General features: G+C 42.8%; 1 protein-coding gene, 1 long non-coding RNA gene and 1 pseudogene across 3 annotated transcripts in view; 1 reads left to right on the forward strand and 2 right to left on the reverse strand.

Annotated features, from left to right (window-relative positions):
• Positions 1-1,057: 1,057 nt before the first annotated feature.
• On the reverse strand, positions 1,058-9,219 carry LOC144334682 (uncharacterized). The gene is made up of 3 exons (XR_013404803.1): positions 8,486-9,219; positions 7,123-7,885; positions 1,058-1,597 (listed from the first exon to the last, which is right to left on the reverse strand). It is a non-coding gene; the product is annotated as an uncharacterized LOC144334682 (long non-coding RNA).
• LOC114672773 (uncharacterized) overlaps positions 8,574-23,017 on the forward strand; it is a 201,376-nt gene continuing 186,932 nt past the window's right edge. Inside the window, exon 1 of one of the 2 annotated variants that reach the window (XM_077965994.1) lies at positions 8,574-8,759. In XM_077965994.1, coding sequence (XP_077822120.1) covers positions 8,708-8,759 — 52 coding nt within the window. In that variant the 5' untranslated portion in view covers positions 8,574-8,707. The remainder of the gene's footprint in view (positions 8,760-23,017) is intronic. The other variant, XR_013404792.1, reaches the window with a different exon arrangement.
• Positions 17,691-19,384, reverse strand: LOC704314 (argininosuccinate synthase pseudogene; annotated as a pseudogene).

Genomic DNA, 23,017 nt, shown 5'->3' on the forward strand with positions numbered 1-23,017 from the left:
GAGAAGTCACATGTCAGGATGCTAAAGTGTTTGACCGTAGGATAAGGCTTTGTTCCTCATATATTTCACAATTTTTTTTTCTCTTTTCTGTTTTTGAGATGGGTTCTAACTCCATCACCTAGGCTGGAGTGCAGTGGCATGATTATAACTCACTGCAGCCTTGAACTCCTGGGTTCAAGTGATCCTCCCACCTTAGCCCACAAATATTGTTTCTTCCTATTTTCTTATACATGAGTAGCCCCTACTACAAAAACACAGGATCTGCCGTTAGTCTTTTATACTTAAGCATGATTTTACAGATCACTATTATCTTTTCCAGACAGGAATTTGCATTTCAATTCTTTTTGTACAACAAAAAGCGTTGTCCTCAGTTGAAGGATTTTTAATTTTAATGAAGTCCAATTTTTAAATTTTGTCTTTTATAAATTGTGTTTTGGTGTTGTAAAGTCATTGCTAAACCCAAGGTCACCTAGATTTTCTCCTATATTATCTTCTAGGTGTTTTATACTTATATGTTTTATATTTATGTCTGTGATCCATTATGTCTATGAGTTAATTTTTGTGAAAGGCGTAAGATCATTATTTAGATTCATTTCCGTGAATGTCCAGTTGAAGCATTTTTAAGCATTACCAGATGGCGAAATTTTTTTTTTTTAGTGAGAAAAGACATTTATTTTCTTATGTAAAACATATATTGTATATAACAGTAATGACATAAACTGATTTATAAAGAAGGCAAAAATAAATAATATTCAGAAAAAGCTGATAGCAGTAGAAATTTAAAAATTGAAAACTTTTTTTTTAATTGAAAACAATTTTTTTTCAAAAAATTGAAATGAATTCTTGCTCTCGTCCCCCAGGCTGGAGTGTGATGGCACGATCTTGGCTAACTGCAACCTCCACCTCCCGGGTTCAAATGATTAGTGATTCTCCTGCCTGGGCCCCACAAGTAGCTGGGATTACGGGAGCCTGTCACCACGCCTGGCTAATTTTCGTATATATATATATATATATATATATATATATATATATATATATGTATACACACACACACACATGTTTTTTAAAATTATACTTTAAGTTCTAGGGTACATGTGCACATCATTCAGGTTTGTTACATGGGTATACATATGCCATGTTGGTTTGCTGCACCCATTAATTCGTCATTTACATTAGGTATTTCTCCTAATGCTATCCCTCCCCCAGCCCCCCACCCCACAACAGGCCCCGGTGTGTGATGTTCCCCGCCCTGTGTCCAAGTGTTCTCATTGTTCAGTTCCCACCCATAAGTGAGAACATGCTGTGTTTGGTTTTCTGTTCCTGTGATAGTTTGCTGAGAGTGATGGTTTCCAGCTTCATCCATGTCCCTACAAAGGACATGAACTCATCCTTTTTTATGGCTGCATAGTATTCCATGGTGTGTATGTGCCACATTTTCTTAATCCAGTCTGTCATTGATGGACATTTGGGTTGGTTCCAAGTCTTTGCTATTGTGGATAGTGCCACAATAAACATATGTGTGCATGTATATAGTAGCATGATTTATAATCCTTTGGGTATATACCCAGTAATGGGATCTCTGGGTCAAATGGTATTTCTATTTCTAGATCCTTGAGGAATTGCCACACTATCTTCCACAATGGTTGAACTAGTTTACACTCCCACCAACAGTGTAAAAGCATTCCTATTTCTCCACATCCTCTCTAGCATCTGTTGTTTCCTGACTTTTTAATGATTGGCATTCTAACTGGTGTGAGATGATATCTCAATGTGGTTTTGATTTGCATTTCTCTGATGACCAGTGATGATGAGCATTTTTTCATGTGTCTGTTGGCTGCATAAATGTTTTCTTTTGAGAAGTGTCTGTTCATATCCTTTGCCCACTTTTCGATGGTATTTTTTTTTCTTGTAAATTTGTTTAAGTCCTTTGTAGATTCTGGGTATTAGCCCTCTGATAGATGGGTAGATTGCAGAAATTTTCTCCCATTCTGTAGGTTGCCTGTTCACTCTGATGGTAGTTTCTTTTGCTGTGCAGAAGCTCTTTAGTTTAATTAGATCCCATCTGTCTATCTTGGCTTTTGTTGCCATTGCTTTTGGTGTTTGGTCATGAAGTCCTTGCTCATGCCTATGTCCTGAATGGTATTGTCTAGGTTTTCTTCTAGGGTTTTTATGGTTTTAGGTCTGATATTTAAGTCTTTAACCCATCTTGAGTTAATTTTTGTATAAGGTGTAAGGAAGGGATCCAGTTTCAGCTTTCTACATATGGCTAACCAGTTTTCCCAGCACCATTTATTAAATAGGGAATCCTTTCCCCATTTCTTGTTTTTGTCAGGTTTGTCAAAGATCAGATAGTTGTAGATGTGTCGTATTATTTCTGAGGGCTCTGTTCTGTTCCATTCATGTATATCTCTGCTTTGGTCCCAGTACCATGCTGTTTTGGTTACTGTAGCCTTGCAGTATAGTTTGAAGTCAGGCAGCGTGATGCCTCCAGCTTTGTTCTTTTGGTTTAGGATTGTCTTGGTAATGCAGGTTTTTTTTTGGTTCCATATGAACTTTAAAGTAGTTTTTTCCAATTCTGTGAAGAAAGTCATTGGTAGCTTAATGGGGATGGCATTGCATCTATAAATTACCTTGGGCAGTATGGCCATTTTCACGATATTGATTCTTCCTATCCATGAGCATGGAATGTTCTTCCATTTGTTTTGGTCCTCTTTTATTTCATTGAGCGGTGGTTTGTAGTTCTTCTTGAAGAGGTCCTTCACATCCCTTATAAGTTGGATTCCTAGGTATTTTATTCTCTTTGTAGCATTTGTGAATGGGAGTTCACTCATGACTTGGTTCTCTATTTGTCTGTTATTGGTGTATAGGAATGCCTGTGATTTTTGCACATTGATTTTGTAGCCTAAGACTTTGCTGAAGTTGCTTATCAGCTTAAGGAGATTTTGGGCTGAGACGATGGGGTTTTCTAAATATACAATCATGTCATCTGCAAACAGGAACAATTTGACTTCCTCTTTTCCTAACTGAATACCTTTATTTCTTTCTCTTGCCTGATTGCCCTGGCCAGAAGTTCCAACACTATGTTGACTAGGAGTGGTGAGAGAGGGCATCCCTGTCTTGTGCCAGTTTTCAAAGGGAATGCTTCCAGTTTTTGTTCATTCAGTATGATATTGGCTGTGGGTTTGTCATAAATAGCTCTTATTATTTTGAGATACATTCCATCAATACCTAGTTTATTGAGAGTTTTTAACATTGAAGGGCTGTTGAATTTTGTAGAAGGTCTTTTCTGTGTCTATTGAGATAATCATGTGGTTTTTGTCGTTGGTTCTGTTTATATGCTGGATTATGTTTATTGATTTGCATATGTTGAACCAGCCTTGCATCCCAGGGATGAAGCCCACTTGATCATGGTGGATAAACTTTTTGATGTGCTGCTGGATAAAATTCAGTTTGCCAGTATTTTATTGAGGATTTTTGCATCAATGTTCATTAGGGATATGGGTCTAAAATTCTCTTTTTTTGTTGTGTCTCTGCCAGGCTTTGGTATCAGGATGATGCTGGCCCCATAAAATGAGTTAGGGAGGATTTCCTCTTTTTCTATTGACTGGAATAGTTTCAGAAGGAATGGTATGAGCTCCTCTTTGTAATTCTGGTAGAATTCGGCTATGAATCCTTATGTTCCTGGACTTTTTTTGGTTGGCAGGCTATTGATTATTGCCTCAATTTCAGAGCATGTTATTGGTCTGTTCAGAGATTCCACTTCTTCCTGGTTTAGTCTTAGAAGTGTATATGTGTCCAGGAACGTATCCATTTCTTCTAGATTTTCTAGTTTATTTGCATAGAGGTGTTTATAATATTCTCTAACTGTAGTTTGTACTTCTGTGGGATCGGTGGTGATGTCCCCTTTATCATTTTTTATTGTGTCTATTTGATTCTTCTCTCTTTTCTTTTTTGTTAGTCTTGCTAGCAGTCTATCAGTTTGTTGATCTTTTCAAAAAACCAGCTCCTGGATTCATTGATTTTTTTTGAAGGGTTTTTTCTGTCTCTATCTCCTTCAATTCTGCTCTTAGTTATTTCTTGCCTTCTGCTAGCTCTTGAATGCGTTTGCTCTTGCTTCTCTAGTTCTTTTAATTGCGATGTTAGGGTGTTGATTTTAGATCTTTTCTACTTTCTCTTGTGGGCTATAAATTTCCATGTACACACTGCTTTAAATGTGTCCCAGCGATTCTGGTATATTGTGCCTTTGTTCTCATTGGTTTCAAAGAACATCTTTATTTCTGCCTTAATTTCATTATTTACCCAGTAGTCATTCAGGAACAGGTTGTTCAGTTTCCATGTAGTTGTGCGGTTTTGAGTGAGTTTCTTAATCCTCAGTTCTAATTTGATTGCACTGTGGTCTGAAAGACAGGTTGTTGTGATTTCTGTTCTTTTACATTTGCTGAGGAGTGTTTTACTTCCAACTATGTAGTCAATTTTGAAATAAGTGTGATGTGGTGCTGAGAAGAATGTATATTCTGTTGATTTGGGTTGGAGAGTTCTGTAGATGTCTATTATGTCTGCTTGATGCAGAGCTGAGTTCAAGTCCTGGATATCCTTGTTAACCTTCTGTCTTGTTGATCTAATGTTGACAGTGGGGTGTTAAAGTCTCCCATTATTATTGTGTGGGAGCCTAAGTCTCTTTGTAGGTCTCTCAGGACTTGCTTTATGAATCTGGGTACTCCTGTATTGGGTGCATATATATTTAGGATAGTTAGCTCTTCTTGTTGAATTGATCCCTTTACCATTATGTAATGACCTTTTTTTGGTCACTTTTGACCTTTGTTTAAAGTCTGTTTTATCAGAGACTAGGATTGCAACTCCTGCTTTTTTTTTTTTTTTTTTTCCATTTGCTTAGTAGATCTTCCTCCATGCCTTTATTTTGAGCCTATGTATGTCTCTGCATGTGAGATGGGTCTCCTGAGTACAGCACGCTGATGGGTCTTGACTCTTTATCCAATTTGCCAGTCTGTGTCTTTTAATTGGGGCATTTAGCCCATTTACATTTAAGGTTAATGTTGTTATGTGTGAATTTGATCCTGTCATTATTATGTTAGCTGGTTATTTTGCCCATTAGTTGATGCAGTTTCTTCCTAGCATCTATGTTCTTTACAATTTGGCATGTTTTTGCAGTGGCCAGTACCGGTTGTTTCTTTCCATGTTTAGTGCTTCCTTCAGGAGCTCTTGTAAGGGAAGCCTGGTGGTGACAAAATCTCTCAGCATTTGCTTGTCTGTAAGGGATATTATTTCTCCTTCACTTATGAAGCTTAGTTTGGCTGGATATGAAATTCTGGGTTGAAAATCCTTTTCTTTAAGAATGTTATGAATATTAGCCCCCACTCTCTTCTGGCTTGTAGAGTTTCTGCCAAGAGATCTGCTGTTAGTCTGATGGGCGTCCCTTTGTGGGTAACCTGACCTTTCTCTCTGGCTGCCCTTAACATTTTTTCCTTCATTTCAACTTAGTGAATCTACAATTATGTGTCTTGGGGTTGCTCGTCTCGAGGAGTATCTTTGTGGTGTTCTCTGTATTTCCTGAATTTGAGTGTCGGCCTGCCTCGCTAGGTTGGGGAAGTTCTCCTGGATAATATGCTGCAGAATGTTTTCCAACTTGGTTCCATTCTCCCCGTCACTTTCAGGTACACCAATCAATCGTAAATTTGGTCTTTTTACATAGTCCCATATTTCTTGGAGGCTTTGTTGGTTTCTTTTTACTCTTTTTTTCTCTAAACTTCGCTTCTTGCTTCATTTCATTCATTTGATCTTCAATCACTGATTCCCTTTCTTCTACTTGATCGAATTGGCTACTGAAGCTTGTGCATGCGTCACATAGTTCTCGTGTCATGGTTTTCAGCTCCATCAGGTCATTTTAGGTCTTCTCTACACTGTTTATTCTAGTTAGCCATTTGTCTAATCTTTTTTCAAGGTTTTTAGCTTTGTTGCAATGGGTTTGAACATCCTCCTTTAGGTTGGAGAGGTTTGTTATTACTGACTTTCTGAAGCCTACTTCTGTCAACTTGTGAAAGTCATTCTCCGTACAACTTTGTTCCATTGCTGGTGAGGAGCTGCAATCCTTTGGATGAGAAGAGGCACTCTCGTTTTTAGAATTTTCAGCTTTTCTTCTCTGGGTTCTCCCCATCTTTGTGGTTTTATCTACCTTTGGTCTTTGATGTTGGTGACCTACAGATGGGGTTTTGGTGTGGCTGTCCTTTTTGTTGATGTTGATGCTCTTCCTTTCTGTTTGTTAGTTTTCCTTCTGACAGTCAGGTCCCTTAGCTGCAGGTCTGTTGGAGTTTGCTGGAGGTCCACTCCAGACCCTGTTTGCCTGGGTATCACCAGCAGAGGCTGCAGAACAGCAAATATTGCAGAACAGCAAATACTGCTGCGAAGCTTTGTTCCAGAGGGACACCCGCCTGTATGAAGTGTCAGTCAGCCCCTACTGGGAGGTGTCTCCCAGTTGGGCTACATGGGGGTCAGGGACCCACTTGAGGAGGCAGTCTGTCCGTTCTCAGAGCTCAAACGCTGTGGTAGGAGAACCACTGCTCTTTTCAGAGCTGTCAGACAGGGACATTTAAGTCTGCAGAAGTTTCTGCTGCCTTTTGTTCAGCTATGCCCTGCCCCTAGAGGTGGGACAACAGAGGCAGCAGGCCTTGCTGAACTGCAGCGGGCTCCACGCAGTTTGAGCTTCCCCAGCTGCTTTGTTTACCTACTCAAGCCTCAGCAATGGCAGATGGCCCTCTCCCTGCCAGGCTGCTGCCTTGCAGGTCTATCTCAGACTGCTGTGCTAGCAGTGAGCAAGGCTCCATAGGTGTGGGACCCGCTGAGCCAGGTGTGGGATATAATCTCCTCAGGTGCCATTTGCTAAGACTGTTTGAAAAGCGCAGTATTTAGGTGGGAGTGGCCCGTTTTTCCAGGCACAGTTTGTCATAGCTTCACTTGGCTAGGAAAGGGACATTCCTTGACCCCTTGGGCTTCCTGAGTGAGGCGATGCCCTGCCCTGCTTTGGCTCACCCTCCGTGGGCTGCACCCACTGTCCAACCAGTCCCAATGAGATGAACCAGGTACCTCAGTTGGAAATGCAGAAATCACCTGTCTTCTGCATTGATCACACTGGGAGCTGCAGACTGGAGCTGTTCGTATTTGGCCATCTTGGAACGAAGCGGAAATTTTAAAATAGAAAGTATTTCCTCCTCCCCCAATGTTCCACTTCCCTAATAATGAGAATTTGTGATTACAATAATTTTAAGAGAAAAGAATACAGTTGCTAGCACAAAGCCATGCGAATTAGGGAGACTGGAGTGTGAGACCTCCTGACTCCTCCAACTGTTTTTCTTCCACTGACAGCTGGCAGCAGGGTGGGGTTACAGGAGTCTCTGCCTTCTCTGGACTGGATGTGTCAAACCTTTCTAACTCCAAGGAAACCATCAGCAGAGGCCCCCTATCTCCTGCCTGTGTCCGTCTGCCGGTATGCAGATGCCATGGGATAGGAGCAGTGCTCAAAGAACTGTGCATTTGCTTTGGTATCTTAATCCCAAATCCACTTTAAGATTTGGGGAAAAATGAGCAACCTCCAGCGTTAAGTGTGAAAAGTCAATTCCTTGTGGAAGGCATGATTGAATTGTCACCATTGAAGAACTTGTCACAGTGTGTGATCTGCCCAGAAGCATTCTCCAAAACACCAAAAATTCTCCAGGAATGTTTTCATCTTTTTGCAATTCCAGTTTGCATTTCCAGGAGCCAGGCTGACCTGCGTGCACAGGGTTCTGTAAAGGCAGTTTGTTTTTTCAGTTAAAGGTGGTGGGAGGAACACTGGAGTGGTGTCCACTGTTGAGAAGGAGATGGGAACTCATTCCTGAAAGGAAGATGGGTGTAGAGAGCATTAGGCTGCCCAGGCATGTGGGCAAGCAGTGAGAACAGGAGTCTTTGGGGACAAAAGTAAGTCCTGTGCTAGATTTGCTAAGAGAAATATCAACTGATCTCTTTAAAATGAGATCCCTCCCACCCCTTGGGGCCTGGAAAATGTGGTCTGCTGGGTATGGAGACACCAAATAAACAGTACAGAGGCTCCTGTGTGTCAGTCACCACACCTGGCAAATGCCAAAGTGTCTCACTTTGCTGGAGGAATTTACAACTCAAGGTGTTTGTGTCACAGGCCAAGACGGGAGTGGAGGATCTGGCCATCAGAGGATAGAATGCTTCCCATATGCTAAGGTGCTTCCGCTTGTATTCACGCACAGCATTTTCCTGAAACTGGTTGCTGAGCCTGGAATTTCTGTTAATGTTCTAAGGCAAAATGCGAATTACCAAGCTGAGCTGAGGGCTGGGGTTATGCTATCTTCCTTTAGTCCCTTTCATAAAAGCTCCTGTGCCGTCCAGCTGCCTCTCTTTCCAGAAGGTGGTGGTCCAGTTTTAATTATGTTAACAGAGGGAGTATAACTAAAAAACGACTTACTTCATCAAAATCTGTTCCACTACCGAGAGCACAGACACCAGCAGGTGTGGCTGTTTGAATCCTCCCTGCTCTGCATGGCTTTTCTGAACCTCGGATCCTTCGCCTTAGACTCAGGGGTTAAAACCCTAAGAATTAAACGAAATAAAGTATCTAAAGTGACTGAGCACAGAGCCTGGCCTAGAGGGTTGAGTTTCCCCCTCCTCCCGGGTAAGAGAAGCGGTGATGAAGCCAGGTGGAGCCCGAGGGCCTGCCTCTGAGGCGGTGCAGGCAGCAGGTGAGGGCCGCGCCCGGGAGGGGCCGGGGAGGATCCGTGGGCAGGGGAGGGGGAAAGGGGCTGTGGCTCCGGCCTGCAGGGAGCCCTGGCCCGCCCTCTTCCTTTTCGGACCTCGGAGGGAGACGGGCTGAGAGCTGAAATGGCTGCGGGAGCCGCGGCGGAATCCTCGAGGGCGCCCCCAGAGGTCTTGGGGCTCCTTGGCCCCTTGGCTCCTTGGTTCCTTGGTAGGCGCGGGAAGCGCCCATGGGGCTCCAGCCGGGGCCTGGGAGGCGGATGACTGGGGATGGAGGAGGCTAAGCCTTGGACTCGCTCCCAGGCGCCCGCGGGGGACTTCCAGGCATCCTCGACGGCGGACCGAGCTAGGGCGCGGGGCCGCTGGTGCGGGGACCTCCCTGGGCTTTGGGGTCATCGAAGGCTCCGAGACGCTCTGGCCCCGTAGGCGCTGCTTGTCACCGGGACCGAGCTTGGCTTGATCTGGGCAACAGCAGTTACGGCGCTGCTCCGCCCAGGCCAGGGCAGCAGGGGGGCTGGGAGGAAGAGGGCGCATAATTTCCTCGGGGCTCCTGTGTGGCCAGCCTAAAAGTGCGGTTTTGGTCGCCTTGTGGTGAAATGTCTGCGCCTCTTCCATCCTCAGTAACCAGTACTGATTTTCCTTAGCGTCTGCTGTTAACCAAAGCGACCACAACTTAGTTGAAAGCCTCACTAGAAGCTTTGAGGTCAGTGGGTTCGAATCTCACACCTACCACTTAGCAGCTGTGCAACACTTGGCAAATTGACTTCCTGTTCCTCGGATTTCTCACTTGTAAAACAGACATTGTAATACCATCTACTTTGTAGGATGAATGTCAATATTAAATGAAATCATGAGAGTAAAGCATTTGGTAGATGGTCCCTCAGTGAATGTGATGATTATGGCAAGGAGTTTTCAAGGGAAACTTTCCTGTGAAGTTGGTTTAATAGATTTATTCATCTGCATTCTTTGTTTCTTTTTTGTCCTAAGGACTACACCACAATGAGCAGGCTTAAGAAAATACCCACTTTGGTAGATGCTAAATATGGCTTAGGACCAAGTAAGACATCCTTCACAAGACAAGTCGCTTTTAATTCAAAATAATTTTGAGAAAAAATAGCCTCTCTTCCAAAGATAAGAGCTTACAGTGGTAGTTTTTATTCATTAATAAACTTATGTTTTTAAAATGGAAAACATGCTCTGACCGGTGACGGGTTTAGGGGAGTTCATTTCACAAGTGTCTGGAGCAACAGTTAATTAACTTCAAGATCAACATCCAGTCATTTGGCCAGGTAAAGAATCATTTCCCACTCATTTGCTGTGCCAGTGTGGAAAGTAAACATGCTGCATAATTGAAAACAGCTGTTGTTACTGTACTATTCACCCTCTGCATCCTTTCCTACTGTTTTCCACGTGCTCTATCCCCCAAACCTAAAAAGCTGTAAGCCGATATGACTAATAGCAAAGGTGCATGAGGGCATTTTTCCTCCTTCTGTGACTCATTTCTTTCTGTGTGAGACGACTCCATAAAGATGACTCCATAGACACAACACAATTGAGTCTTGCATTTATCTACCCCTTTATTTAAAACCCAAAGAGGACTTATCAAAAAGAGAAGAAATCTCTGTAAAGGTGAACAATGCAGTCAAGTTACTTGCTCACAATCACATTTGTAGACTAGCTTAAGAGGACTTTGTATTATAATAAAAAGTGTTTCTGAATAGCTTTTTAGTTCATCAGCACTGTACTAATTATAGCTCTGTTTCTTGAGAAAAACCTAATACTTGTTTTTTTTAATGGAATTATCTAATTGCACAGTCATTTTCAGCCATACAAAAGCCAACATTAAAAATGAGCAAAGGGAAATAATTACGACTTACAGGCTGGGAAGAGGTATATAATCTGATATGTAGTTCTTGTGCTTGAGGGATTTAATTAGACATCAACAGAAAAACGATTTTTTTTTTCTGAAGAAAAAATATAATTTAATCCACGATGTGTATAGCTATAGAGAGTTTTATTGACAGAATTACTTTAATGTTTTTCTGATTCATTCGGTGCTTAACAAAGGGATTACTTTAGCTCTTGTGTCTTGATTGACTGTTGTATGATTCTTTAATCTTAACTTTTATTGACTAGTGAAATAAACAAAATAATTAAAGTGAGAGATTTTAATATGTGCATATCAAACTTGGACATCTCTGTTAGGGAAGCAGGAGCCTAGAGGAGCCAGAATGATACCATTTTAAAATCAACTCCATCTTAAAACTAGCAAGGCACGTTCCTTGCCAGTCATGACCCATGGTCCTTAGATGTTTACAGCTAAAGGAGCAACTTGTTAATGCCTGCAAGGACACACTCCTACAATAACAGAAAGTCCAGATGTCCCGATACCCATAACAGTATGTGCTTTGAAAATAATTGTAGTTATGGCTTGATGTACTCACACACTAGAATGTCAAGGATAGTTTAAATCAATATTATAAATTTTGTCATGCTATCTGCTCACCCTCATGTAGACTCAGCTTAGCTTAGTCTTTACATACATAAGACCGCCTACATAAGAAAAACTTAAAGCAAAGATGGTGCGTTCCTCGCTTGCCTTCTGAAGGTGCTGTACTCTGGAAGGGAGTAGCTTCTAATTAACTTGCTTCTTTCACTGCAGTCTGTGACTCACCTTGAATTCCTTCCTGCGTGAGACCCAAGAACTCTCTTTTGGGGTCTGGATCAAGACTCCTTTTCCGGTAATGAATCCAGGAGGCAAAAAATAAGGACATTTAGGAATTGAGCAATTCAGTAAATAAACATTTGTGTGCGTGTGAGCACCCACGTGCATACATACACTTATGTGTAGAGGATCTAGAAAAATCTTTATATCCTTTGAATAGAGAAGATACACATTTCCCCCCATATGATCATGGTACATTTAAAATAGTTGATCCCATATTAGGCCACAAAGAAATTCTTTTTCTTTTCTTCCCCTGGAGATAGGGTCTCCCTCTGTCACCCAAGCTGGAGTGCAGTGTCACATAGCTCACTGTAACTTCAAACTCCTGGGCGCAAGCAGTTCTCCCGCCTCAGCCTCCTGAGTAGCTAGGACTATAGGTGCATGGCACCATGTCCACCTAATTTCAATTTTTAAATTTTTTGTCGAGATGAGGTCTCACTGTTTTACCCAAACTGGTCTCAAACTCCTAGCCTGAAGTGATTCCGATCCCCCCCAACCCCACCAGCCTCCCAAAGTGTTGGGATTACAGGTATGAGCCACCACGCCTAGCCTAAGCAATTCTTGATACATTAAAAAATAGAAGAGGTATACCATAGGCCATGATATGGTTTGGATCTGTGTCCCCACCCAAATCTCATGTTGAATTGTAATCCCCAGTGTTGGCAGTAGGGCCTGGTGGGAGGTGGTTGGACATGGGGGCAGTTTCTCATGAATGGTTTAGCACCATTCCTCTAGTGCTGTTCTGCTGATAGAGTTATCATGAGATCTGGTTGTTTAAAAGTGTATAACACCTCCCACCCTGCTCCTGCTCCAGCCGTGTAAGATGTGCCTGTGTCTCCTTTGCCTTCTGACATGATTGAAAGTTTCCTGAGGCCTCCCAAGAAGCTGAACAGGTGCCAGCATCATGTTTCCTGTATAGCCTGCAGAACTGGGAGCCAGTGAAGCCTCTTTTCTTTATAAATTACTCAGTCTCATGTAGTTCTTTTTTTTTTTTTTTTTTTTTAGATGGAGTTTTCATTCTTGTTACCCAGGCTGGAGTGTAATGGTGCGATCTCAGCTCACTGCAACCTCTGCCTCCCGGGTTCAAGTGATTCTCCTGCCTCAGCCTCCCGAATAGCTAGGCTTACAGGGGCATGCCACCAGGCCGGCTAATTTTTTTTTTTTTTTTGTATTTTTAGTAGAGACAGGGTTTCACCCATGTTGGCCAGGCTGGTCTCGAACTCCTGACTTCAGGTGATCTGCCCACTTCGGCCTCCCAAAGTGCTGGGATTACAGGCGTGAGCCACCACTCCTGACCATCAGGTAGTCCTTTATAGCGGTGTGAGAATGGACTAATATAGGCCACAGTATTTGAGCATAATTAAAATTATAAATTAATAATTTAAAAAGTATCTAAAAGTCTTGACCACTTGGACGTGAAGAATTATGCTGCCAGATAACTTTTGGATTGTTAAAGAAATCAATGCTAAACTTACACTCTTAGCAATGTAAAGTCTAACATTTTATATAAGAATCTGTAGGATATAGCAAAAGTTATTTTCAGAATAAAATAGATTGATTTAAATAGCTTTCATTGTACAGACAAGAGACTAAAGATAAACTCATCTTAAGAACTTAGACAAAATATATAAAAAATAAAGAGAAAATTAACTAAGAGAAATTAGGAGAAGGGAAGTTACAAAATTAAGACTGAAATTAACAAAATAGAAAGCAAAAACTATGTATCAAAAGGTTATATAGGCTGGTTGCAGTGGCTCATGCCTGTAATCCTAGCACTTTGGGAGGCCAAGGCAGGCAGATCACGAGGTCAGAAATTTGACACTGGTCTGACCAACATGGTGAAACCTCGTCTCTACTAAAAATACAAAAATTAGCCGGGCGTGGGGCACGCGCCTGTAATCCCAGCTACTCAGGAGGCGGAGGCAGGAGAATTGCTTGAACCCAGAAGGTGGAGGTTGCAGTGAGCTGAGATCGCGCCACTGCACTCCAGCTTGGGCAGAGCAAGACTCTGTCTTAAAAAAAAAAAAAAAAAAAAGAGAGCGATAAAGTAAATAAACTCACCACTAACCAGGTTGAAGAAAAAAGAAAGCACAATTATGTGATATTTTGAGTAAGAAAGACACATAACTGAAGGGGGCCTGCCCCTCCACACCTGTGGTTATTTCTCATCAGGTGAGAGACTGAGAAAAGAAATAAGACACAGAGACAAAGTATAGAGAAACAACAGTGGCCCTGGGGACCGGCACACTCAGCATGCGACGACCTGCACCGGTGCTGGTCTCTGAGTTCCTTCAGTATTTATTGATCATTATTTTTACTATCTTAGCGAGGGGAGTATAGCAGGGCAACAGGTGGGGAGAAGGTCAGCAGGGAAACATGTGAGCAAAGGAATCTGTATCGTGGGTAAGTTCAAGGAAAGGTACTGTGACTGGATGTGCACGTAGGCCAGATTTATGTTTCACTTTACACAAACATCTCAGTGTAGCAAAGGGTAACAGAGCAGTATTGTTGCCAGCATATCTCGCCTCCAGCCGCAGGGCAGTTTTCTCTTATCTCAGAATAGAACGAATGGGAATGGTTGGCTTTACACCGAGACATTGCATTCCTAGGGATGAGCAAGAGACACAAACCTTCCTCTTATCTCAGCTGCAAAGAGGCCTCCCTCATTCACTACTCCTCCTCAGCACAGACCCTTTAGGGGTGTTGGGCTGGCGGATGGTAAGGTCTTTCATTTCCCACAAGGCCATATCTCAGGCCGTGTCAGGGTGGGGGAAACCTTGGACAATACCCAGGCTTTCTTGGGCAGAGGTCCCTGTGGCTTTCCGCAGTGCCTTGTGTCCCTGGTTAATCGAGAATGGAGAATGGCGATGACTTTTACCAAGCATACTGCCTGCAAACATATTATTAACAAGGCACATCCTGCACAGCCCTAAATCCATTAAGCTTTGATTCAATACAGCACAGGTTTCTGTGAGCACAGGGTTGGGGCTAAAGTTACAGGTTAACAGCATCTCAAAGCAAAACAATTTTTCTTTGTGCAGATCAAATGGAGTTTCTTATATCTTCCTTTTCTGCACAGACACAGTAACAATCTGATCTCTCTTTTCCTCACACATAACCACAGAAATAGAAAAGGTTAAAAATGATTTAAAGAGAATGTTGTTGGCCGGGCATAGTGGCTCACGTCTGTAATCCCAACACTTTGTGAGGCTGAGGTGGGCAGATTGCTTAAGCCCAGGAGTTTGAGACCAGCCTGGGCAACATAGGGAGAACCCCCATCTCTATTTAAAATTTAAAAATTAGCTGGGTTTAGATGGCACACACCTGTAGTGCCAGCTACTTGGGAGGCTGAGGTGGGAGGATTGCTTGAGCCCAGGAGGTTGAGGCTGCAGTGAGCTGTGATCACACCACTGCACTCCAGCCTGGGCAACAAAACTGTCTCAAAAAAAAAAAAAAAAAAAAAAAAGAGAGAGAATGTTAACTTGAACTCCAACTATTTGGGAATCTTGAGGATTTCCTAGAAAAATATAAATGAATAAAAGTGACGTAAAGAGAAGCTGACTTGAACAGACTCATTACCATAAGAGATTGGAGAAATGATTATAGCTCTATCCTTAAAAAAGAGCTGGTGCCAGGTGATTTCCCAGCTCAGTGTGACCTGACTATTTTTTAAAAAGCAGATAATACAGTGTTACTTAAACCAGTATGTATCAAACATCAATAGGAATCACCTGGAAATCTTGTTAAACTGCAGACTGTGATTCAATAGGTCTGAGGTGGAACCTGAAATTCTGTATTTCTTAAAACCTGTCAGGTGATGCTGATATTATTGGTCCATGGTCTTTGCATAGCAAGGATTTAAATGACTCAAGACCATAAAACAGGCCGGGCACAGTGGTTCACACCTGTAATCCCAGCACTTTGGGAGGCTGAGGTGGGTGGATCACTTGAGGTCAGGAGTTCCTAACCAGCCTGGGCAACATGGTGAAAGCCTGTCTCTACTAAAAATACAAAAATTAGCAGGGTATGGTGGCCGTGCACCTGTAATCCCAGCTCCTTGGGAGGCTGAGGCAAGAGAATCACTTGAACCTGGGAGGTAGAGGTTTCAGTGAGCCAAGATCGAGCCATTACACTCCAGCCTGGGTGACAGAGCGAGACTCCATCTCAAAACAAAAACAAAAACAAAAGCAAAAAAACGACAACAACCCATAAAACAGGATGGAAAGTTCCTTAAGTCATTTAATAAAGCCAGCACAGCTTTCATAGCTCAATCAGTTACAGGGGATGCAAAGAAAAGGGCATCATAGACTAATTTCACTTGCACATGCATTCAATAAATGTTTATTGAGCACCTACTAAGAATGTCAGGTACTGTTCTAGGGGCAGGGAATATAGCAGGGAACAAAACAGGTTAAGTCCCTGCTCTCTTGAGATTACTTATTGTGATACTGGCAAAAAGTTCCCTCCGAATCTCTGGAGAGGCCAAGGCATGATTAGCGGGTTCCAACTTCCAGCCCCACCCTCCAGCCTCTAGGGAGAGAAGAGGGGCTGAAAGTTGAGTTGATCACCAAATGGGTAGTAATCAGTTACGCTGCAGTAATGAAGTCTTCATAAAAACGAAAGGACAGGGTTCAGAAGAGCTTCTGGATAGCTGAACACATGGAGTTTCCTGGAGGGTGGCACCCCGGAAGGGCATGGGATCTCTGCTTCCCTTCCCACACGCCTTGTGGTGTGCATCTCTTCCAGCTGGCTGTTCATCTGTGTCCTTTATAATAAATGGGCCAATGTTAGTGTTTCCCTGAGTTCTGTGAGCTGCTCCAGCAAATTAATCGAATCCCAGGAGGAAGTTGTGGAAACCCTGACTTAGAGCTGGTTGGTCAGAAGCACAGGCCACAACCTGTGCTTGCAACCAGCATCTGCAGTGGTGTGGGCAGTCTTATGGGACTGAGCCCTCAGCCTGTGGGATGTGATCTCCAGGTGGATAGTGTCAGAATTAAATTGAATTGGCAGCCACCTAGCTGGTGTCCACTGGAGAGTCGTCTGCAGAACTGTTCTGCTGTGTGGGGAAAAACCCACACATCTGGTGTCGGAAATGTTGAGTGACTCTGTGGGAGTAGAGAGTAGAAAAAACACTTTGGTTATTTATGTATCCTGACACTTACTAATACAGATGCAAACATTCTAAATAAAGTATTAATAAAAATCAAGTTATATAATAAAATAACAACATACTGCTATGGAATAGAGTATTTTAATTATGCCCTGTTCTATATATTTCAGGTATACAGGCTGGTTCCCTATCAAGACATCTATTACCATTAGTAATGAATTATGATAATACTGTAAAGGAAAAACCATATGATCCTGTCAATATACACTGGAGAAATATTTTATAAAATTTAATAGCCATTCCTAGTAAAAATTCTAAGCTAATAGGGTGTGATGACTTTTCTATTAAAAAACAAGTCTAGGCCGGGCGCGGTGGCTCAAGCCTGTAATCCCAGCACTTTGGGAGGCCGAGACAGGCGGATCACGAGGTCAGGAGATCGAGACCATCCTGGCTAACACAGTGAAACCCCGTCTCTACTAAAAAATACAAAAAACTAGCCGGGTGAGGTGGTGGGCGCCTGTAGTCCCAGCTACTCGGGAGGCTGAGGCAGGAGAATGGCGTAAACCCGGGAGGCGGAGCTTGCAGTGAGCTGAGATCCAGCCACTGCACTCCAGCCTGGGCGACAGAGTAAGACTCCGTTTCAAAAAAAAAAAAAAAAAAAAAAAAGTCTAAGTAACAATACAAGGAAACTACTTATCTAGGATAAGGACTGTTATCTCTAAACCCAATACAAAACATTGTTCTAAATAGCAAAACTCTGAAATCATTTCACTGAAATCAGAAATTAGAAAAGGATGTCCATGTGCTATTATTATGTTACATTGTCAAAGAAAGGTAAGAAAATAATTGCCATAAACTTTGAAAAAGAAGAAATAAAACTATTTATGTTTGTCTATGTGACTTCATTATTTGCCTAGAAAACTCAAGGAACTTTAGTAATAAACTATTTGAATTGTAGGTCATTTTGGAAAAATGGGCAGATGCAAGACAAATATACAAAAAGCACCAACTTCTCTCTATATTAGCAGTAAGTACTTTGAAAGGAAATTAGAAAACTTTTATTTTCTACAGTTTCATAAAAGCTTAAAATACTTAGGAGTGTAATTTTTAAAAATCGTTTAATTGTCATTTTATAGCTCCCCACCGCAGCTGCCCCCACCCTTCCCTTCGATGATGACATTTTCAGGCTTTAGGGCGACCAGGGAACAAAGCTGGGGTCTGGCAGCCCCACTACGTTTGCCAGCCAGAGAGAACAAGTCACGATGACAAATTATCACAACAATTAGCGCCCATACTTTGGGGATCTGCAAATTGAGAAGGCCCCAGCTCCTCATTGTACAGGGGTCTATTTGGCAGTGACCTTGCTCTGGAGATGACATTCCTTCAGCCTAAGGGAATTGATGTTGATGAACCCGTGGCATCAATTGGCTCATAATCATCCTGCACCTTCATGCTCACCAGCTCCTCGTTGTAGAGAGACAGTGGGGACTCCCAGCGGAGGATGTACACCTGGCCCTTGAGGACGGACCCCTGCGCTGTCCCTTCCACTGGTTCCTGGGCCTTGGCGTTACAGTGGCAGACAAATTTCACACTCAAGGCTATGCCAGAAACCGGTATACATCAGCTCAGCAAATTTCAAGCCCAGGCCTTGTTTGCTTTTGCGCACTTCTCGGTACGTGGTGAAGGCCTTGATGTCTAAATGAGTGTGGTAAAGGATGGTGCCTGCTGGGGCCTCACAGATCCCTCCGGACTTTATTCCATTGAAGCGGTTCTCTGCAATGTCAATATGGCCCACGCCGTGCTTGCCTGCAACTTCGTTCAGGTACACGAAGAGCTCCTAGGAGGTCTGGTGGGTGGTGCCATCCTTGACGTTGGTCACCTTCACGGGGACCCCTTTTTTGAACTCCATGTCGAGAATGTCAGGGGTGTTGAGGGCTTTGGCCGGGTCCTGGGTCTTCGTGTAGAGACCTGGAGGCGCTTGGTTCTTGGGGTTCTCCAGAATTCCAGCCTGGTAGCTGATGTGCATGAAGTTCTCGTCCATGCTCCACAGGCTCTGGGGAGTGACTGGGGTGGGAATCCGATGTTGCTTTGCCTGTTTCATCAGGTGATTGCGGCTCTTGAACCGGTTGTAGAACTCGGGCATCCTCCAGGGAGCAATGACCTTTATCTGGGGGGACCAGCGAGTAGCAGTGAGCTCAAACCGGCCCAGATCATTTCCCTTTCCCGTGGTGCCGTGGGACACATACTTGGCCCCTCCCGCTGAGCGATTTCCACTTGTTTGCTGGCGCTGCCGGGCCTGGCGAGAGAGGTGCCCAGGAGGTAACGGTTCTCATACAGTGCGCTGGACTGGATGGCCGGCCAGATGAACTCCTCCACAAACTCCCTGCTGGCATCCTCAGTGAACACCTTTTTGGTCCCAAGCGTCAGTGCCTACTTCCTGGCTTCCTGGAAGTCTTCCTCCTGGCCAGTGTCGGACAGGTAGGCAATGACGTCATAGCCTTTTTCCTTTAGGAACCCGAGGATGCAGGAGGTGTCCAGGCCGCCACTGTAGGGCGGAACCACGGAGCCTTTGCTGGACATAGCGTCTGGGATTGGAGGCGCAAGTTCCCGGCGTCTGGAATCTGTCTTCACGGTGCAGTGAACCACTCGGGCTCGGGGAGCGGTGGCAGGCGACAGAGCAGGGAGGAGTATAATTTCAAAATACCAAACCGTCCACAGAAACCAAGAGAATAGTACCCATAACCCAGCTTCAACAATCGTCAATATTCTGCCCTTCTTGTTCCATCCTGCCTTTCCACCTTACCTCCAGGAGTACTTTAAAGCAAATTTCAGAAATCAAATAGTTTCACCTTGACAGTAAAATTAGTAAGATATAAGACCTATTTAAAGTTATAAAAGCTCAATTAAAGTTGTAAATATTATCTGAACAAATGTAAAGACATCTCGTGTTCTTTGATGACTTGGAATCATAAAATCTATTTAAAGATTTTTTAAAAATGTATTTATTTATTTATTTTCAGAGACAGGGTCTTGCTCTGTTTCCCAGGCTGGAGTGTAGTGTCAGGAGCATAGTTCTCACTGCAGCCTCATTCTCCTCGGCTCAAGGGATCCTCCTGCCTTAGTTTTCCAAGTAACAAGGAATACAGGCGCGCACCACTATACCCAGCTAATTTTTTTTAAAGATGAGGCCTTGCTATGTTGCCCAGGATGGTCTCAAACTCCTGGCCTCAAGAAATCCTCGTGCCTTGGCCTCCTGAAGTGTTAGGTTTAGAGGCATGAGCCACTGTACCCAGGCCTGAATTTTTAAATATAAACCCAAAAGCACAGGCAACAAAAGTAATAATAGAGAAATGGGATTGTATCAAACTAAAAAGCTTCTGCACAGCCAAGGAAACAATCTACGGAGTTAAGAGACAACCTACAGAATGGGAGAAAATATTTGCAAACCATACATCTGATAAGGGATTAATATCTAAAATAACAAGGAACTGAAACAACTCAATAGTAAGAAAACAAACAATGCAATTAAAAAAATGGGCAAAGGATTTGAATAGACATTTGTCAAAAAAAGACAAACAAGTGACCAAGTACAGTTATCTCTTGGGATCTGTTGGGGATTAGTTCCAGAACATCCTGCAGATACCCAAATCTGCTGATTCTCTAGTCTCTGATATAAAATGATACAGTGTTTGCATGTAACCTATACACATCCTCCCATTTACTTTTATTTTTTATATAAAGACAAGGTTTCACCATGTTGGCCAGGCTGGTCTTGAACTCCTCGTCCCAAGTGATCCTCCCGTCTTGGCCTCCCAAAATGCAGGAATTACAGGTGTGAGCCACCATGCCCAGCCCACTCATTCAATCTAGAGATTTAAATCATCTCTAGATTACTTATAATACCTAATAAAATGTAAATGCTATATATGAATACTATCCAGCTTCAAGAAAGAAGGAAATCCTGCCATTTGTGACACCCTGGATGAACCCAGAGGATATTATATTATTTGAAATAAGCCAGATACAGAGAGACAAATACTGCATAATCTCGTTTGTATGTGGATTCTAAAGAAGTTGAACTCGTAGAAGCAGAGAGTGGAATAGTGGTGACCGGGGCTGAGAATTGGGTGTTGGGGAGATGTTGGTCAAAGGATACAAAATTTCAGTTAGAAGGAGTAAGTTCAGGAGATCTATTGTACAGTATGGTGAATACAGTTAATAACAATGCATTGTGTCCTTGAAAATTGCTAAAAGATTAGATTTTAAGTGTTCTTACCTCAAAAAAATGATAGGAATGTGAAGTAATACATACGTTAATAAGCTCAATTTACCCCACAGTGTATACATATTTCAAAACAACATATTGCACACAATAAATATGTATAATTTTTGTCAATTAAAAATGTTAGAAAAAGATACATTGGGCCAAGCATGGTGGCTCATGCTAGTAATCCCAGTGTTTTGAGAGGCAGAGGCAAGAGGATCGCTTGAGGCCAGGAGTTCAAGACCAGCCTGGCAACATAGACTCAGTCTCTACAAAAACTTAAAAAACTAAGTGGGTGTGATGGCATGTGCCTATAGTCCCAGCTTACTCAGGAGGTTGAAGTTGGAGGATCACTTGAACCCAGGAGGTCAAGGCTGCAGTGAGCCATGTTCATACCACTCCACTTTAGCCTGGGCAATAGAGCCAGACCCTGTCTCAAAAAACAAAAATGAAAGTAATTGGTTACCTCAGAGGGGTAGGATTGGAAGGTGTAGTAGTGTAGGGACGGGGCTGATTAGCTTTTTTTTTTTTTTTTTTTTTTTTTTTTTTTTTAGTATATCCTTGTATTGCTTCATTTTTTGCACAATCTTTAATACTTTTATATACAAAAAAATTTTTTTTAAATGTGTTTGCTCTATCTCCAATGTCTAGAACACTTTTGGCACATATTCAATAAATGATGGTTGCATAAATAAACAAATGGATTTTGTTAACATTTGTTGAGTACCTGCAGTGTGGTAGGCATTGGACAGCAGGTACTGCCTTGTATTTGTGTGGTCTATAAGCCATTTGAGTTAATTGGATTCTGGTATATCAGGGAGCAAACTACATGCCCTCAAACATAGCAAACGGAGACAAGGTTACAGCTACTCCTCTAGCCAAAGACAGAGCCTATGCCTGCTCTCGAGTGCATCGTAAGGATCCTACTGATGCTTATTTCATATCTTTGATCTACAGGCATGCACCGTCCACACTTCAGGCAATCATTTACACACTGAGGGAGGGTGCAATAAGGGCATGTGGAGTAGAAGTTTTCTGATCCGGACTTTACTGACTGCGCTAGAAAACTCTGATGATATCCTTTCCAGTGTTTCTAAGAACAAGTCTTCCATTTCTAAGCACGATTCTTGCATTTCTAAGCAGCATGTTGTCTGTTTACTTATGATTGTTTTTTACTTGTTATCTGTTAATGTTGGGGTGATCAGACCCAACACCAGGTCGTGGGGGCGACGAAGTCCAGCGGAGTCAAATAAATGAGAAAAAGACAGTTTGAGAGACAAAGTGGGACCAGGGGCCCATTGCAAGTGTGTAGGCTGCCAAGGCCCAGAGCTCTGGGAGCCCATGCTATTTAATGGTGCTCAAACAAAGAAACAGGTGGTGAGGATGTGGGGGTTGAAAGGAAACAGTGTATCAAGTGAATGAAAAACATATCTCGGCTTGAGATAATGGGAGTGCTAGAAGCAAGGAGCCAGCTAGCCTAGCAGACATGCAAGCCCTGCCTCAGCTTCTCTCCCACCACTCAGCTTTTTCTCCCAACAGTAAATAAGGTTTTTTTTTAAAATTTACAAATAAATTATAATTTATTTTCAAAAATTGGCTCAGTTGATGGGGTTGAATTTCTGCAGTGATTGCTGAATTAATTATTAATTAATTATTATTATTATTTGAGACAGTCTCACTCTGTCACCCAGGCAGGAATGCAGTGGTGTGATCTCAGCTCACTGCAACCTCTGCCTCCCCGGTTCAAGCGATTCTCCTGCCTCAGCCTCCTGAGTAGCTGGGATTACAGACGTGTGTCACCATGCCCAGCTAATTTTTGTATTTTTAGTAGAGACGGGGGTTTTACCATGTTGGTCTCGAACTTCTGACCTCAGGTGATCCACCCTGTGCGGCCTCCCAAAGTGCTAGGATTACAGGCGTGAGCCACCGCGCCTGGCCTAGCTTCTTATCTGGTCTTTTTGTCTCCCTGCTGTCGCCACCTTCTACCCCCTTCAAATCCACACTCCACAGCTTCTAGGGATTATTTTTTTGAAAACGCAAATCTAACCATGTATATCAGACTACCTGTGTAGATTCCCTACCTGTGTAGATTCTCTCAGCTTTATCAGTTTCATAGAGCCTTGGATTATTGTTCTACGCAGGCCCC

The sequence above is a fragment of the Macaca mulatta genome, chromosome 15 (genome assembly GCF_049350105.2).
Source record: "Macaca mulatta isolate MMU2019108-1 chromosome 15, T2T-MMU8v2.0, whole genome shotgun sequence".
In the NCBI taxonomy this organism is placed as follows: Eukaryota; Metazoa; Chordata; class Mammalia; order Primates; family Cercopithecidae; genus Macaca; species Macaca mulatta.